This window comes from Chanos chanos, chromosome 1 (assembly GCF_902362185.1).
Source record: "Chanos chanos chromosome 1, fChaCha1.1, whole genome shotgun sequence".
Taxonomy (NCBI): Eukaryota; Metazoa; Chordata; class Actinopteri; order Gonorynchiformes; family Chanidae; genus Chanos; species Chanos chanos.
The window spans coordinates 41,848,918-41,866,496 of NC_044495.1; the positions used below are offsets into that span (position 1 = coordinate 41,848,918).

The 17,579-nt window shown below is 38.4% G+C and overlaps 2 protein-coding genes and 1 non-coding gene across 3 annotated transcripts; all 3 read right to left on the bottom strand.

The window, feature by feature from the left end:
* Positions 1–4,402: 4,402 nt before the first annotated feature.
* On the bottom strand, positions 4,403–11,061 carry LOC115820499 (uncharacterized). The gene is made up of 6 exons (XM_030784110.1): positions 9,097–11,061; positions 8,527–8,743; positions 7,490–7,722; positions 5,897–6,172; positions 5,478–5,584; positions 4,403–4,959 (listed from the first exon to the last, which is right to left on the bottom strand). Exons 1-6 carry the CDS (start codon positions 10,851–10,853, stop codon positions 4,748–4,750), a joined length of 2,802 nt encoding a protein of 933 aa, XP_030639970.1. The 5' UTR covers positions 10,854–11,061; the 3' UTR covers positions 4,403–4,747.
* Positions 10,897–13,585, bottom strand: LOC115828972 (protein translocase subunit SecA-like). Its single transcript, XM_030793118.1, has 3 exons — positions 12,378–13,585; positions 11,050–12,326; positions 10,897–10,942 (listed from the first exon to the last, which is right to left on the bottom strand). The coding sequence occupies exons 1-3, from the start codon at positions 13,548–13,550 to the stop codon at positions 10,897–10,899; spliced, it is 2,496 nt and encodes an 831-aa protein (XP_030648978.1). The 5' UTR covers positions 13,551–13,585.
* A 3,030-nt stretch (positions 13,586–16,615) lies between these two features.
* trnag-gcc (transfer RNA glycine (anticodon GCC)) lies at positions 16,616–16,686 on the bottom strand. The gene has a single exon. It is a non-coding gene; the product is annotated as a tRNA-Gly (tRNA).
* Between the last annotated feature and the right edge of the window lie 893 nt (positions 16,687–17,579).

Genomic DNA, 17,579 nt, shown 5'->3' on the forward strand with positions numbered 1-17,579 from the left:
TTTAGTACAGAGAGAGGTATTCGTGGCTAACACATGTTCCCTGGAAAAATAGCCAAGTTTTCTTTTGTCCATGTATCGATTTAATTGATTTATAATTCTGTATCAATAATGTAGGGGTCGTCAGGCCGTAAACCATATTACCCTTAATTCCCTGCTTGACCGCATGGGTAATCTGTACCCATCTTCTCAGGTTTCACTGTAACGGTATTGGTTACAGCAATGGAGCAGATACAGTGATGACGCAATTTTCGCCATAAAACCGCGGAAAATTCCTCTCTTTCCAGCTTTTTTCCGTTCTTTTCCACCTCTTTCCAGCCCCGCAATGCTGCAACTCAGCGGGTGTCTCTTTTCTCTGCCGAAGAAAAGGACAGCGTAACAAAGAAGCGAGACATTTGTACAACCAAAGTTTAATTTACTTTCTCTCGCGCAGTTGCAACTTTAACTTCTACCGGCAAGTTACACTGTAACGCACACAGTAATCGACGGAAGAAAAGGCGACCGGATCCCTTTCTACTTCTTTAAATGTCGACGAACTAAATCAAGAACCCTTAAAGATCATCGAACGAGTAACGGAGCCCCGAAGATCTTCAAGTGACAAGGAAAGGAACTTCTCTCTGGACCTGCGAATCGCACTGCTCATCAGACTACCAAAGACGTACCTTCGGTCGCCACGCAATGAGCTATTCAAAGTAAGGCTGGCATCTGGGCATACTTTAGTATTAAGATCATACGCACTTAACGTGAAGAAAGTGTTATCATTTGAATTCTTTTATGATTTTAATGTACACGCTGTATTTCATGTACGATGCGTTTTTTAGCCGTTTATTATTTTCTTGTGAAGGATAGATCTGGCATGCGTTCTCTCTCTCTCTAACTCCCTTTTCCTGATTGCACACTTCCAACATTGGGATTGCAGCGTGACTTAAGGGTTGGGTAGAGTTGTTGAGTTTAGGGCCTACTTACTTGAGACTAGCTCTCAAGTTAGACATTCTTTGGTCTCTCGCACACATGCGATTCTCGTTGCCACCCCCACTCTAGTTGGTGCCTAGCACACACCCTTGCGCACTAAATCCTCATACCACGCATACCTCTTGCTGTACACATGCGCACAGCCTCTCTCCCTCGCTCCTCCTCCTCTCTTCTGTGCGCCTGCGCAGAGCCTCTCTCCAAAGAACTCCTCCCTCTCTCTTCAGTGCGCAGCTGGGCACACGCCCACATACACGCACGTGCTCTCTCTCTCTCTCTCGCTCTCTCTCACACACACACACACACACACACACACACACTCACTCATCTCTGGTCTAACACTCATTCAGTTCTACACTGAATGCCTGTACATAGACTCATCACCATTTTGTTACCCTTTGATCATTCTATTTGCTGCTGATTATTGATTGTACCATATCAGTATTGGTTTGCCAAGTAGTATTGATTATGTTAATAAATAGTATCATTGAAATAAACTGTTGTCCTGTCTGTTTCTGCCGCAGTATCTACTGAATGCCAACCTCTGCCATCAAAGCACTCCCAATTACCTTCAACCTGGTTGTTCATGAGTGTTATGGGTTTAGTAGTGTAATTGCAATACATTAGTACTGCAATACTCTCTAAGACTGTAGCACAGTGTTACAGCTAGCTTATCCCATTAATCTTAGTTGTTTAATTAATAAAATATTGAACATCGAAATTAATGGTTAATAAATTTTATGAGACTGATTTATGAGACTGATTTATAAATCCTACCACACCTACATCTTTTGGTGTCTCTGTGTTAGGATTGCAATTGCACCTACAATAATAAAACAGATATTATGACATAATCACCATGTCCTCTTGTGTGTGTTTGTGTGCGTGCATGCGCTTACAGTGCCACATACATGGGTAGAGGGTAAAATCAGGTGGGGGTGAAATGTAAAAAAAAATAAAAAGGCTTGTGTATGTGTAGGTGTGTATTTGTCTGTGAGAGAGAGAGAGAGAGAGTGTGTGTGCGCATGCGTGTTCATGCTTTGTGAAATGTGCACCTGGTGCTTTAGCTGTGCTTCTTTATGCACTGTGGGAGAAATTTTTACACAACACACTGGCCTAATGACACATTCCTTTCACACAAATGCCACTAATGAATTCATTAATGTTATTAAAAACAAGACAAAGGAAATGACGTATGCATTGGTGCTTCGAGTTAGAAAGTACAGGGACAGTAAGAAGCTTTCAAAATCCTGACAAATTTTTCATTTGCTTATTCATTCTTTATTAACTTCCATTGCAGCGAATTTCACCTCGTTCTCATTCATCAGGTTGTAGGGGGCGAAACTCGTACTGATTGGGCAAAATTGGAGCAAATCCAGTCAAGCAAGTGAAATCCCCAACTTCATGCAAATGAGAACCACTCGAGAACCAATCATTTCAGCGTGTGATGTGTTTGATACTTGACATTCTCTAGAGAGGTGGAGTAACAAAAAAAGTTAGACTAAGGCTAAAGTCTACATGTAACATGTATATGATTAAAAGATGTATGGGCAACCATTTGTGTTGACATCAACATTGTGTGATTTGCTGGGGGAAGGGGGGGGGGGGGGCTGCCTCTGCTGAATTATTTTTAACCCCGATGGGCAGAGGTGAGTAGTAATGCATTATGTTTACTCTGGTACACGTACTTAGGTAACCTTTTCCAATAAATTGTACTTATAGGAGTACTTCTACTGCATAATACTTTTCACTCTTACTCAAGTACATTTACGATTTAAAAAATGTACTTATACTCCGTTACATTAGACTACACACCTCTCGCTACTTTTATTCATTAAATTATTTTATCTACATGCGCACAGCTTCTACAATGTTGACTGCTTTGACACACGTTTATATGACTGTGTTTGGCTCACTGTTTTAAATAAACCACACCCATCCGCTGGTATACAGTACTTACACACATTGTTAACACAGTAGCATTACAAGCTAGGGAGAGAGCATGGAGATAGCTAGGGTCAGCAAACTGAGCTTCATAAAACAGATAACAGTGTTGCTACGGTGCTCATTTCAACAACGGAGAAGAGATTTCGGACAGCGCTCCAAACTTTCAGTAAGCTCTCTCACCTGCATCCTCTGGGCCCTGTTTCAGGAAGCGGGTTTAGTGAAAACTCAGAGTTAGTTAACTCAGAGTAAGTAGTAAACTTCTTAATAGAAGAGCCCTATGGCTTCATTCTCCTAGCAAAACAAAGCCATATAGTGTAGACAACAATAAGGTTAGAAATGGACTATCACTGTCAGCGCTCACGACAATAGAGATGACACTGTAGCTACAGTGCACAAATACCAAGCACAAATAGTCTATTTCAGTGCAAAAACTGCAACTAGTGTATGAGTGAAAATGTCATGCTAGGCTACTTGATTAATACAATGTAAAAATGGATTAAAGTAGTCCTGCAAATGCAGTGTTTAAGTCCAAGATCCAAAACTGGTTTATTAAAGTACTGTATATAGGTCCACTGTGATTCATGATTTTATTTGAGAATAAAAACGCCAAGCAAAAAGTGATAGGGCGAAATTCATGTGGTGTTTCGCTGTGTGCAAGTCTAGCGTTACGATGATGTGGTCACTGTGCTGAAACCATGCTGTCCTTTGAAACAATGATGTGATCCACTGGTCAGTGCAAAGCACCCACTACCACCACTACAGAAAATTATTATACTGTACTGTTTACACAGTTTAAAGCAATTTAAAGTATAAATAGTTACATAATTATTAAATGAATACAGTTTGAGGCAGGAATTATTAAAAACCTAGTGTACTTTTTGTATGCAAGTAAATTAAATCATTTTGCTTGTTAATGTTTCCTTGCATCCCTTTATTGAGGAAAAGCACACTTTTGGATAAATTTTCATTGTGCCCCTAAAGTTCTTGAGGAGCACATGTGCTCCTTGGGGAAAAAGTAAGTGTAAAGCCCCGGTTCATTTGTCCTATCATTAGTCGCACCTGAGTATGTTAATTAAGCCTGTTCTCTGTATAAAGATCCCTAGGTTTCCTTAGTTTCTTTTGTGAGGTCTTTGTCTTGTTTGACATGACTTGATGTACCTGAGCAAGTTTAAGAGTTATTTTGGAATCCTGCCTTGTTATTGTTTTTCTATATCTCTGTTATCTGCTTTGTTAAATGCTGGTTCTGCCCATGCATCCAAGCTCACCTCCAGTTAATGGCAATGCTATTGTGTCTGTATATATAAAGAAAGAAAACACAGATATTGATAATATGCTGTTTGTTTATTGTTTGAACTAGGTAAGACTAAATCTCATGTTTTCAGATTGTTGGCAATAACACATAATGGTTGTAAGCTTTTCTTTCAGCCATTTGTGAAACCTCCAATGAAGCTTAAATATGATTGTTGCATAAACATTTCCAGAACATGAAGAAATCGGCTGTCACATTACAAATTAAATTACAGATTGTTTTTGATCATATGCGGATGACTTTCATGATTAATGCATGATTGATTCAGTTTGTGCAGTTGAAATAATTTTCATTGGTGATTATCTGTTTCAGCAACTGTGTGCTTAAATGTTTTCAAACATGGTCAATGAAATTAAAACAGTCAACAATACACTGAATATGATTTCAAGAAATATGCCCTAAAAAGCTATGCAGGAAACACAGGGCAACAGTGCAGGTAAACTGCTCTGCTCCTCCTCAAACAGACAAGAGATACAATATCCCTCTATCCCTATGACCGCAGAAGAGGCTTTCAGCTAATGTTTTCTAATCATTTTTTCTAATTTTTTTCAGGATTTCTTGATACTCAGGAGTTTCATTGCTCAAATATTTGTCTTGATGCACCCATGCTGATAGTCGTTCTTTCTGGTTCTGATCGATGACACCCCGTTCAAAGTATATTTCCACTACTGAAGTGTACCCTATTTTGTAGTATTTCTGAGTAGTCATTATATGTTGTTGTGGTTTGAGAGTGACCCCTGGGGGTAAAATAAGAGAATATAATGGTTCAATGGAAATATTCAAAGGTTTTGTCATGAATACAATCTGAAACAAGCATACAATACAGTACAGTTCTATGTAAAAAATAAATTGTTTTTGTTTCAACACACAGTTTTCACTATATTAATCTTTTTTTTTTTTACATGATGTCATGCAACATAGCTCATACCAATAGCTAAGAAGAAAAAGTGTTATGTTGTTATTAATTTGATTATCTTAATAAACAATAATAAAACAGTAATAAACATTAATTTGATCTCAATAGTTATATATTGTAATAATGTTTTGTTCTGCTCATAACAGAACAACTATTTACCTAAAAGCAATGGTAGAGATGCATAATTTTAGTGAGATTAATCTATATATATATACTAGTTGCAAATATTTTTTCTGAATAATACCAGGCATTTTAAAAGCTTGTTCTTTATTATTCTTTGATTGTGAATTTGCTCTAGAGTAATCAACTCTCTTGAAGCTTTACTGAATAGGATTATACCTGCATCCCTTTTGAGTTGCTGTGACATTTGTGGATTGGCCAAAATCAGAGAATGCTTCAGCATTTTCTCTGTGTCTCCACCGACAAGACTTTCAGTAATCAGTTCTCTATGAAGCAAATGGAAAATGCACTGATGTGAGAAACGCTGCTGAAAAACAAACCGCAGTGGGTCTTTTAGTTCTAATTTTGTTTTTGTTGTTAAGTTATAAATTAATGGCCAATAATTGAGTCCTAGATCATTTTCCAAGAACCAGCCCTTTTAGGACTGAAAGAGGTAAAGATATGATGACAGTCTAACATAGGAACTAAGACTGGACCATCACCACCATGGTAAAGGAGGTCAGAATTAGCAGTGAAGTAAAGAGATGTCAGATATTCTTAAGTCAGAAATATAACTGCATTGAAAGGCTACAACTAACCTGCACAGTGTAGACTCTTTGCTTCTTCCAGTGGTTAAGGCTTGCATGTGATGTGATTTGAAAACCTCCATGGCAAGCTGGTCATTCTCAGAACTCTGTAACATGTTGTAAAGTCCTGGATTTTGTGTCTTGAGCTCTTCTCTCCTCTCAGGGTTAGCTTGTATGCATTGCCAGGCCATTTTAATGGAATTTTTTGGTGGAATATGGTCTGCATTCACTGTCCTTTTCCTGTTATTATTGCCGTTGTTTTCACTGGTATTACGAACATGTGTCACACTTATGAGACATACAGAAAACACAATGTCCGTTAAATACAATATGGCAATGCCAATATGTCTATCAGTGTAGTAAATCAATTGTAAATAAACATAATTCACCTTCAACCAGATTACCACAGGGTTCTCCCCTCACTTCCTCTCTCTTTACATGTGGCCTCTAGATCCTTTTATGGGTTCTCATACTGCTCATATGCCGTTGATACCCAGGCTTTCCCTCCATGGACATTCTGGACATTCTGGTAACCTCTCACATATGTCTCACTGATATCTGCACCTGGGTATCTGACAACCATCTCAAGCTTAACCTGAACAAGAATGAATTACTTTTCCCTGCAGACTTGAACTTTCTGCTCTGGGATTTTGATCGCGATGAACAGCACAAAAAACTTCTCCCTCTGATGCCAACATAAATGATGGATTGACCATGCACAATCAAGTGTCTCTTGGTGCACACACCTCATTGACTGCCTGATTTTGCTGGTGTGTAGTCCACAATAACTGCAGAATTCAACCCGTTGTCACCACTGATGAGCTCTTGTCATTTTCAGTCTGGCCCTAAATAGGATCTCCCTTTCGGCTGGCCTTGTGCCATTAGACCCTTGCAAGTTGTCCAGAATATGGAGGCAAACCTGTTGATCTCCCAAAATTGTCCAGGGCCATTGTGCTCTTCCACATGCTCCACTGGGTTACTGTGGTTGTGTGTGTTCAGTTCAAGACCCTGGTGGCATCAGTGGAACAGTAACTACTTTAAGGCCATTGTCTGTTGCTAGACTTCAGCTGGATCTCTGTGCTTGTCCTCGGATGCCTGATTCATCATGTGTTCTGGACCTTTCTGCCCCAGAACTGAACAGTTCTTTCAGATATGAGAACTGTTATCACACTCCCTATTTTCTGCTTCTGCCATTTTCTTTTCAGATTTTTCCTTAACTCAGACTATACTTAACCACTAAAAAATGAGCTGAAACGAATGAAAGTACAGGTAGCATGGTCTTCACGAATCATTATTCGCACTTGTTCATGGACAGGTTTTATACTTGAAGGATGCATGTTGTTAGCTCTCTTCTACTCAACATGAATGCACTTAATGTTCTTGTTAGACACTTAGTGTAAGAGCACCTAATAAATGAACAAAATTGTACATTTACATTGTACATTCTTTCTTTTTCGTATAATGTATAAGCAAAACAAGACAATATGTTATATGATTAGTGTTTCATTGTTTAACTGTGTGAAATGATGATAGACTTATGAGTGCAGAGGAACACGAAATCAAATTCAAAATCACTCTTGTTATGCATGCAGAATGTTGTCTTACCATTTATAGTTATCCACATAACCAAGGTTGTAGGCTTTGATAATCTCATATTCCTCCTTGCTCAAATGAAAAGACTTCAGAGTCTCCTGATGTTTTTTTCTGGCCTCCTTTGCTTTGTCTCTCTCCTGTCTGATTCCTCCAGTAATGGCATATTTCCCAGGGTTTTTGTGAGTCTCATCATATCCCTTCTGAAGCCTGAGCATTTGTGTATATGACTTAAAGTTTAGCTTAACCTTTAAGAAAACATTCAGAGTCAATTCAATCATGTTATATAGTGAGATAAAAAAATGATCATTTTTTAATTTCATTTCCTTTTGTTTCATTCTACATGGAATAAACATTATTTAATATGTCATATGGGAGAGATGTTCTGAGAGGGTCTGACAACCTCCACAAAATAAAACAAAATATTGCAAAATAAAAAGAACAAAAAAAGAAAGAAAAACAACAACAAACAAACAAACAAAAAACAACCAAAACAGATTACATAAATTGTCAGATTATAGGAGCTGTTTTTCCAGTGAAAGAGCATTTCAGGGTGAATTCAAATATTTCATTTTTACTGTGTGAATGATAATAACTTCTCTTCACTGTGTAATCTTAATGAGTAATATACATAAACATGTATAGCTGACGTGGTATTGCCCTAAAAGAATGTCCATAAACTTGCAGATTAAGTGGTGTATATTAACATATCTGGAGATTTCCAGTGATTTGCCCAGTGATTCTATTTGGTTGCCTCATTATGGTCAGAAGATTTATTTTACATGCCTATGTTTTCTATTTACCTATACAAAAAGACAGACTACTATTTAATTACAAAATCAGAGATTGTTTTGTTTCAGGTCCCATCTCATCATCAAGAATCACTGTAAGGTACAAGCGAAATTCCTTTTGAAAATGATGGACCATAAGAAATTCTAACTTCAACACAGCATCATAAGTATCATTTGATGATTTGAAATAAAGATTAGAAATATGTTTATGCCAAACATAAACTGTAGATACTGCTGTCAGAGAAACATTAACAAGCTTACTTCATTTTTTACTTTCTCACGAAGCCTCACTGCCTCTTGTTTGACATCTTCTGGGTTGTTGCTTGTGGCCAAAACAATGGCATGATAGAGGCAGTTCTGTTTGTCAGATTTCACTTGGATTACTTTTCCATTTGCTTGAATTATGTCAAAATGTCCAAGGTATGGTTCTCTCTCTCCAAGAACTCTTTTTTTAATCCAAGAATATATTCCCTTTTTCCTGGAAAATCACATTAAACATCCTTATTAGTCAGGAGAGCAAAAAGCTTTAACAATTTGAGTTGTCATACAAATAAATCCATATCTGAAATTTTGTTGCAATGAGAGCATTTTTAAACCAATCAAATATTTTGTAGACAAAGAGAAGATGATAATGATCACGATGATTGTTGCTGTTTTTACTGTTGTTGTTGTTGTTGTTCTTGTTATGCAGTATACCTGGAGTGTATTTTTAAAATTTTCTATTCATGAAATTGGATAACTGGAGTCCTAAATCCTTAGTAATATTAATATCCATTGTGAGGATGTCGGGTAATTGCATTTTTTTCTGTACTGGATCGAGGATTCACTTACTGTGTAGTCACTGGCTGTTTTGTTAACCTGAGCGTTATTTCTCCAGCTGAGTTATCCATGCCAGGGTAACATTCCTCTGAGAGGCGACGTCCATGTTTGTCACACACAATTAATCGGATTCCTTTGCCCTGGATCAGATCGCTTTTTGTGAGGACATAAATGTCAAAAGCTGTGGCTGCGTGGTTTACGTTGCTAATGTCCTCTAAGTAACTCTTCAGCTCCTTCTCCTCTGACTCTGACAGAGTCTTATCTTTCTTGTGACTAGCTGATTTCATGTTGTGCTTATGCCTCTGATCATCAAAAAAACTTTGAGTTTTATATTTGCCTAGTACATTTCCAACAGCTTTTCCAGTAGCTTTGTTCAACTTTCTTTTAAATGATTTTGTCATGATATTGGTTATATGCCCAGAGCAAGATTCGATAAATGCTTGGGAAACTTTTTCAGCAATGTTGCAAAGGAGATCATCTTTCAGGCGTTTCACATCTGGTAGATTGCGTCTTTCATCCTGACTGGACTCACCCATTTCTAGTTGTACCTCATTAATCTTTTCTAATAATTTTGGAACTAATGTCTCATCAATGATTTTCTTTGTAGGGACAGATGACAAACATTCAACAAAGCGGGAGGTGTAGTCAGCTGCCTCCAATAATTTCACAAGTCTTTTTGTAACACCTGGGAGCCTTGCTTGTTCCATAATGTCGGTTGCTTTTTCACACACATCAGTGAGTTTATTAATAACATCATGAGCTGTTGTGCAGTCTATCATGAGGTCAGAAATGACAATGTCAGTCATAGTATCCACAGTTTCTTGAATCACCGTCTCATATTTCTTGTTTATCTTAAAATCATTTGGCTCTTTCTCCAAGGCAGCTTTTGGAACGCTTGAACTAATGAAGTCAGTGAGAGCAAGAGCCAGCTGATCATTCTGTTTAACTGCAGAGGTGACTGTATCTTTGAAAGATGATTGCAAAATAGTTTTAAAAAATGCTTGAACTCCTTCATCAATCAGATAGTTCAATGCACTGTTCGCAGCTTCCTTTCCAAGTTCTTGAAGAGCATATCTTGAAGCGTGTTTGAAATTTTGTTTAACTGCCGTAGATGATGATAATTTCTTCACTGTACTTCCGAAAGCTTGTTTACTGAATGAGGATGTGGTTTGTTTTGCTGCTCCTTTTAAGGACAGGAAGAGTTTCTTTCCTGACTGCAGAACATCGTCTGCAAGAGATGAGAAGGACTTCGTGCCAGTGAGAAGACCTTTCGTGACCTTAAATCCCGTTGTGACCACTTTCTTAATAGTGCTGAATCCAGCACTAAGCAAGGCCATCCCAATGCTGATGCTTTTGGATATAGCCCATGAGGCCCAGTCAAAAGTCCCTTTAATCATCCCCTCAATTCCATTAATCATATCTGACACTCCCTCAGAGATCAAACCAAGACCAAACTGACTGGCTGTGCCAAATGACAGGGCACAAACAAGAATGCCAGCAATTACTTGGATCACCCCAAGGATAAAACAGATCAAGGCATCGAAACAGAACCGAGGCTTCTTTTTCACTTCAAAAACAATGCCAAGGCCATATTCATAGAGTGCCACCAGCTCATTCATAACAATGAAATTCTTATCTTCAGAGAGTGCGTAAACGGATGAATCTTCTGCAACTGCATCATCATTGCTTTTCTCAAGCTCGTCAAGTTTCTTAATGGCACGTTGAATGTATTCCTTCCAGGATTTGAATATATTCATTCTGGCCTCCATTTGTGCCTGGAAATTATTGGCATCCTTATTGTGTGGCTCAAAGTTACTTGTTGAAGATATGTGGACAGATACCTGTGTATTGGTAGTTTCTGAGACATGAACATCCAGAGCATTCTCAGCGTCCTTTAGATATCTTCTTGCTTTAGCTTTGTAGTCTCCTTCGGAAAGGTTGATTGTAATGTATGCCTGATTATACAAAGCTACAGCATTGTAAAATGGGTCAGATTCTGCAACATCTTGCCAATAAGACAATGCTCCATAGTCACATTTGGATTTGTTTCGACAGTGCAGGTCAGTTCTAATTATTGCCTGCTTGATGTAATCATAGAAATTATTGCTTTTCCCATTCAGTAGCATGTCACCTGTATTCTCCATTTCTCTTAGGAGATCTGCTTCCAGTGTTTCAATATCGTCATGGTTACTGATCTGTTCTTCATGAAGTGTCAGCCACAAAGCCCATGACTCTTTCAGAGCATTAAGTGCTGGCTGATAATCAAACTTTGGGTGATGGCTTTGGTAAATCTTTGGTATTTTACCCAGCTCCATTGTTGAGATATCTTTTTTCTCTTCCACCTCATAACGATTGTCAAAGTCATCAAGGAATCTACAAAACTTGGAAAACAACTTCTCCTTCATTTCGATTTCAAGCAATTCATCATTCTCCATGTCACGAATACGTTTGACCTCATACTCCTCTCGAAGGTGACGCATGGTTTCGACAGACTGACCTTGGTAAGCAGGCGCTAAATAGTCAGAGTTGAGAATCATCTGCACCATGCCTGGGTTTCCTTTTCGTCCTGTTCGCCCAAAGATCTGTCTTTCCACACGCCGGTTTTGTGGGAAGTATGTGAGGAGCACAAAGAGACCACCACACTGATTGACCTCTCTCTCAACCTTTACGTCCGTTCCACGTCCTCCAAGGTTTGTGGCAATAATGATACTTCCACCATGAAATGTTTTCTTCTCAATATTGTGTCTTTCACTAATTGTATACATTGTAATTGGATGGGACAGACATATTTCTTCATCTTGCAGTTTCTTCTGTAGCACATCTGCTGTCCTGACATCCTCACAGATGACCAGGACAACTTGTCCCTTGTTTGCTACATTCAAGACTGTCTCACAGAGTGTCTGGATCCAGAGGTCACTGCCTCCTTTCACTTGAACTGCTGGCAGCTCAACCACTTTTTTATGGCGATGAGATGGTATTGCATAAGTCTCAGTCTGGTATTGCTTTTTAAGAAAGGCTTTGTCAGCATCCCCTCCCAGCGTCCCAGAAACTCCAAATATTCCATTTCCCTTCAGGTATCTTTTGAAGTAATGGAAATTTGACATGTAATTTGTCACATTGGATAACTGAGATATTGCCAACTGGTGCTTCATCTCCAAAAACTGCTGTAAGCCATTTCCCCACCTTTTGTTTTTCTCCAGTACTCCACTGGATTTGAAGTCCACAGGAATTATGGCATGGCTGTGATGTTTATCAGTATCAATTACATTAGCTCTTTGGGCAGAAGGTGAAATGTCAATCATGTATTCTCTACCTTGAGTCATCTGAATAGCCTTAAGTGCATTCTCAACAAACACCGGTAACTGACTCTCAATGTATTTCTTCAAAAATGATGGGATCACAATGAATTTTTGGGTTTCATCTTTGGAAGGACAGTAAGTAGAGTACTTGATTTTTTTTTGAAGCTCACCAACTGTTGCTTCGATGATTGATTTTTCAGACATGATTTCACAAGCTTGCCCATTTTCAAGGAGCAACATTGAGATTTTAACATCACTGTCCTCCTTCTGTGTTCCAAAGAGTCGGGCCTTGTTGTTCTCTACTGAATAGCACTCAAATGACACCTTGTTCTCCATGACTGATTCAAATAATGTCAGAAGGTCGTACTGTTGTGAAACCCCAATTTTGCTTATTATGCTCTCAATTGCTTTCCATTTGTCACCTTGGAAGTCTGAGGCCTCGTCTTCTGTCTCTTCTTTGTTTTCCGCTTGTTTTAACATCTCAATGTCCTCCTCTGCATAGAACCCCAACTGTAAACCAGGAAGCAAAATATCATATGCTGAAAAGTGTTCTGATGTTTCAGACCCCAAAAAAGCAGCCATGGTAGCTTTGTGAAAGTGCTGCAGCCTTGTCACCCATTTAATCTCCCCTGTTTCCAGCATTTCGATTGGCCGACAAGCCGACGTCATGGTCCAAATACTTGCCAGGACTTGCTCCATATGCCTCAGGCCACTGGAATCATGAGACAGAAATGTTACTTGAACTCCATGATCCAAAGTCATGTAGTCCACTTCATCCACTATTACCAACTCAAAGTTTCTGTGGCCTCTAGTAGTTTTCTTCTCAAACTCTTGTTTCAATATGTCTGCTGCAAAGGCTCCAACGGTACCATATACTATTTGTTTATTGTATGCTTGCTGTAGCAAGTTTTCACATTTCTCTGGAGTGTTGGCTTCTGAAAAGGGTGGAGGCACAACAGATGATGTAACACCAAACATGTCAAACAGTTTTCTCCATTCTTCTTCATCTCGACGTGCCAGGACTGGAGAACTTGTTACTATGTCCACTTTTGTTCCACGAATCGCATGGATCACAGCGAACATTGCTAAGATACAAGACTTTCCTTCACCCGTACCAATTTCGAGGAGACAGCCTTTCTCTCCAGCTAACTGTGGAAGTAGGAGCATGAGTAATCCTGCTAACTGAGTAAGTCTTGGGAAATAGCCTTGTATTTTTTCCTCCTCACTTCCATTTGTTATGGTTATAGTTGAGCAGTCTTGAACAGCGACAGACATGGTAATAAGAACTTTCTTGAGAATGTTTATGTCAGGGTTTGCAAAATCAAGTGACTTGATCATTCTCTTGCCGTTTTCTATATCTTCCTGGCTTAGGTCCAATAATGCATATTCTGGAAGCTCTATCTCCAAATAGCTAAGGACATCTTCAAGCACTGTCAGAATACCCTGTGGGCAGTTTGCATCTTGCATTTCCCTAACAATGGTGTTCATATCCTTGTCGGTCTCATTTTCTACTCCCTGTTGTAGGTACTCAACAGGGTTATCATTGCTCAATGCAGAAAGAACGAGGAGGCACTCTAATCCATATGTTTGCACCATATGGAGGACTGGTGGAATTTGTTTGTTGTTAATACCAGAGATTCTATGGAGGAAGAGCAGTACCTCTTTAGAGGTCCAGATATTGCTGAATAGAATTTGACTCAGTGACTCCCTAGTTTGTGGTAGCAACTCTGAAACTGCATCGAGAGTTTTCAGTAAAATATGCCTAGCCAGTGTTGGATTTGTGATCTGTAGTTGCTCCACCAAATGAAAGAGAAAATCATACTTCTTGTCCCACTCAAGTGCATTGTCATCTTCATTGCCCACCACAGCTAACCGCACAACTGCCTCCAGAATAGAAAGTCTCTCGGTCAAAGATAGTTCCTCATAGCCAACCACCTGGTCGAATGTAAACTGAGACAAAATGGATAGTTTGTTCTCCTTGCAGTATGTGAGTGTTAACTCATTATGAAGTGTCTTCATTCTGTCTTCAAGTTTGTTGGGTGGTAAGTCATCTTTTTCGATGATATGATATTTTGACATAAGTTCTTTGAATTTCTGTTCCACATCTACAAACTGTGAAAGGTGAAGTAAAAAGCAAAGAAAATACAAAGTAAATCGACTGCATCACCAAAGCACTTTTTTTGCCTAAGTTTAATTATCAATTAATGATTATTTTCATAAGAAAGAAAGAAAGAAAGAAAGAATGATAGAAAGAGGAAAAGACAGAAAAGATTTTAATGTGAATGTACTGTAATAGCATATTTTCAGTAGCGTAAGTTTGAGTTTGTATTTGAACCGGGCTTCAACATCATGATAAGAAATTTTGTGTGCCTTTTTTCTGTCAGAAAATCTGTTTTATGCATCCTAGTTGAACGGTTAGAATTTTTGTCAAAATCTGTGTCTGCAGTAATTTTTCTGATCTGAACCAGAACTGTAGGATTACATTGGTCAAGACCTTCAGCTCCACTTCATCGTGTCTCCAATACTATCCACATAATTAAGTTAGTTGAAACTACTTTAAAGAAAACACAAATATATAAGAATTATTGTTCATGAGATGGCTTAAATGTTGAATAAATAAGAGGTTGGGCTGTGCCTCTCATGTAGAAACTGCTTAAGGAGACAGGACTTAAGGACCTTTATTGGTCAATATAGTCACATAACACATCTTTTGACTCTGAAGCCTTACATTAGTCAATCTTGGATTTTTTCATCCAGTCATTATCAAACCAGTTTAGCTCTAAAATCCAACATTTATAATGTCATCTGGACAAGTCATAAAATCATTCTGAAATTGCACCCTTGTTGTACCTCATCTCTCTCAACTGCAGCCGCGTCATCCTCTATGACCTGATGAAGGCTATGTATACGCTGATGGTGACGCTCCTGGCCTTTATAGCTCTGTTTCTGCCTCAGCTTCTCCTTTGCTTTAGATAGCTTCTCTCTGGAGATGTCACTCTCTCTGTCGATTTCCTCCTGGATCCTTCTCTCTCGCTCCAGGCGTTCCAGGCGCCTCTTTTCTTCTTCTTGCTGTCTACGCCGTTCCTCTTGTCGACGTCGCTCCTGTTCCCTTTCCTGTTCTCTCCTATCCTCTTCAATTTTTCCTGTTTCAAAGATCAAAGATGAAAAGTACCCTGTCTTTGGGGCGGTGTGTGTGTGTGTGTGTGTGTACATGAATACAAATGTAGATTTGTCGCTGGTGCCTCAGTTGTTTAAACTGAGGACCGAGATAAAAGACAATTGAACTCTATTAATGAAAATATAAATATAAAAAACTGAGTGAACTTACCATAGTTAGTACACAAAGGAACATTGTTCTCCGTATCACAGTGAAGCTGAATCTGAGAGCGGTCACAGCTCTCTTTTAAAGTAAAGACAATGTTATATTTGCCTTTGTGAGAGTTGAATTCATATTCAAATGAATTAAAAGAGTGACCTTCATATCTCAAATAGATATAGCAATGTATTGCTAAATGTTCACTGTATTCAGCCCTGGAGTCGGGATAAACAGACTGAAATCCCTGAGGAACAAAAGCACAGAAAACTTTTATTATGCGCATTTAAGCTTTCTTTTCATTTAGCAAACACACCATGTGAAATGTTTTCCACCATCCTTAAATTTGTTTAATGTAGAAAAGTGCGCGGGTATCTCCACAACTTAAAAAAAACAACACTGGAAAATAGGGCACTGAATCAGGGTGGTGGAAGACATTCAGTTTTTTACATTTATGTATAACTAACTTCTGTATGTCTCCAACCCATTTCTTTGTAATCTTCCTCACAATTCTCCATATTTTTTCTTTTAGTTAAAAAAAAACTTAATTTAGCTTTATGCTTTTCAAAAAATTCCAACAGACATGGTGTCTTTGTCAACAGAACAATTCAGCTCATGGTTTGCTGCATACATAAATGGATGAGTTTCCTTAAATTTCTAGTAATGAGAAATGCTCTACCCATTGTTAAAATTATTTTCTGTGGCTTTTGAGCTCTAAGTTGTGCTGCTGCTATGGCCTGTGCCGCTGTTCTGATTTTGAGCTGTTCAACCTGAAAACAAACTCAAAGTTTATAGCAGATATTAGACCCAGTTCCACATACCATACCCCATAATTAGATTAGATAGATTAGATTCAACTTTATTGTCATTGTGCAGAGTACAGGTACAAAGCCAATGAAATGCAGTAAAACAAGCTTCATGCATTGGCTGAGAATCGAACCCAGGCCTCCCCCGTGGCAGGAGAGAATTCTACCACTGAACCACCAATGCAACTAATTAACAGAACTAAAATAAAAAAATGGAAATTTATATTGGCAGTACAGGCCTAGTCATTTAATGTATCTCAAACTCATATATTACTTATATAAGACATTTTGATTTAATTTACCTAACTGGTTTACTCTCTGCAATCACCACACACATACCCTTGAAAATAATCAGTCAGCAACCTTCTTTTTAGTTTCTTTTTCCTCCTCTCTATCCATGTCTGTAAGATACACTGAGGTGGAGTCATCAATGAGTTTATATGAATTATCTACAGAAATTTTGGCTCATTCTGTACACCACAAACTAACATTGCTCATACCAAACCAAACTAGCTAGCAAGCTCCATCGGTGCATAATTTGATATATTGACTAGAACAACACAAGGACAAGTTAAAGATAGGACTATCACATTCATTCTTAAGTGTTCAGTATCTGAATTAAGTTTGCAAGTTTAGAAATGGGCTTAATTACTAACTCAAAGGATGATGTTTGATCTTGTACATACCAAACCAAATAGCTAGCAAGCTCAGTTTGCTCATAATTTGATAACATTTCTTTTTATATTTTGAGTGGTAAGTTAAAAATAAGATTACTACATTTATTTTAGGTTTGGGTAGGTGGACAGTAAACTGTCCTTGCCAGCACATTTTAAATGAACTGAATCTATTCAAAATTTGAGTGAATTTGCTCATGTGTGCTCCTCCTTGCATTTCATGCTTTCTCAATTACTATGAGCAATGACCTTAACAGCCTCTGACACAGCTGAAATATGACTGGCTCTTTTTCTGTGACACAGCAACTGTAAATACAGTTCAGGCTGCAAGTAAAACTGTTCTATTACTGTTATAAATTGTGAATTTGAGTGTGTGTGTGTGTGTGTGTGTGTGTGTGTGTGT

What these genes read in the sequence shown, in the direction of transcription:
- LOC115820499 (XM_030784110.1), bottom strand. Translation starts at nt 10,853, where the DNA reads ATGGAGGCCAGAATGAATATATTCAAATCCTGGAAGGAATACATTCAA. An exon ending in AAACAGCCAGTGACTACACA is followed by an intron (nt 8,744 to 9,096) that starts GTAAGTGAATCC and finishes GTGATTTTCCAG; the next exon opens with GAAAAAGGGAATATATTCTT. An exon ending in GTGAGAAAGTAAAAAATGAA is followed by an intron (nt 7,723 to 8,526) that starts GTAAGCTTGTTA and finishes GTTTTCTTAAAG; the next exon opens with GTTAAGCTAAACTTTAAGTC.
- LOC115828972 (XM_030793118.1), bottom strand. Translation starts at nt 13,550, where the DNA reads ATGCTCCTACTTCCACAGTTAGCTGGAGAGAAAGGCTGTCTCCTCGAA. An exon ending in GTAGAGAATACATGATTGAC is followed by an intron (nt 12,327 to 12,377) that starts ATTTCACCTTCT and finishes GATAAACATCAC; the next exon opens with AGCCATGCCATAATTCCTGT. An exon ending in TTTTACAATGCTGTAGCTTT is followed by an intron (nt 10,943 to 11,049) that starts GTATAATCAGGC and finishes TTCATGTCTCAG; the next exon opens with AAACTACCAATACACAGGTA.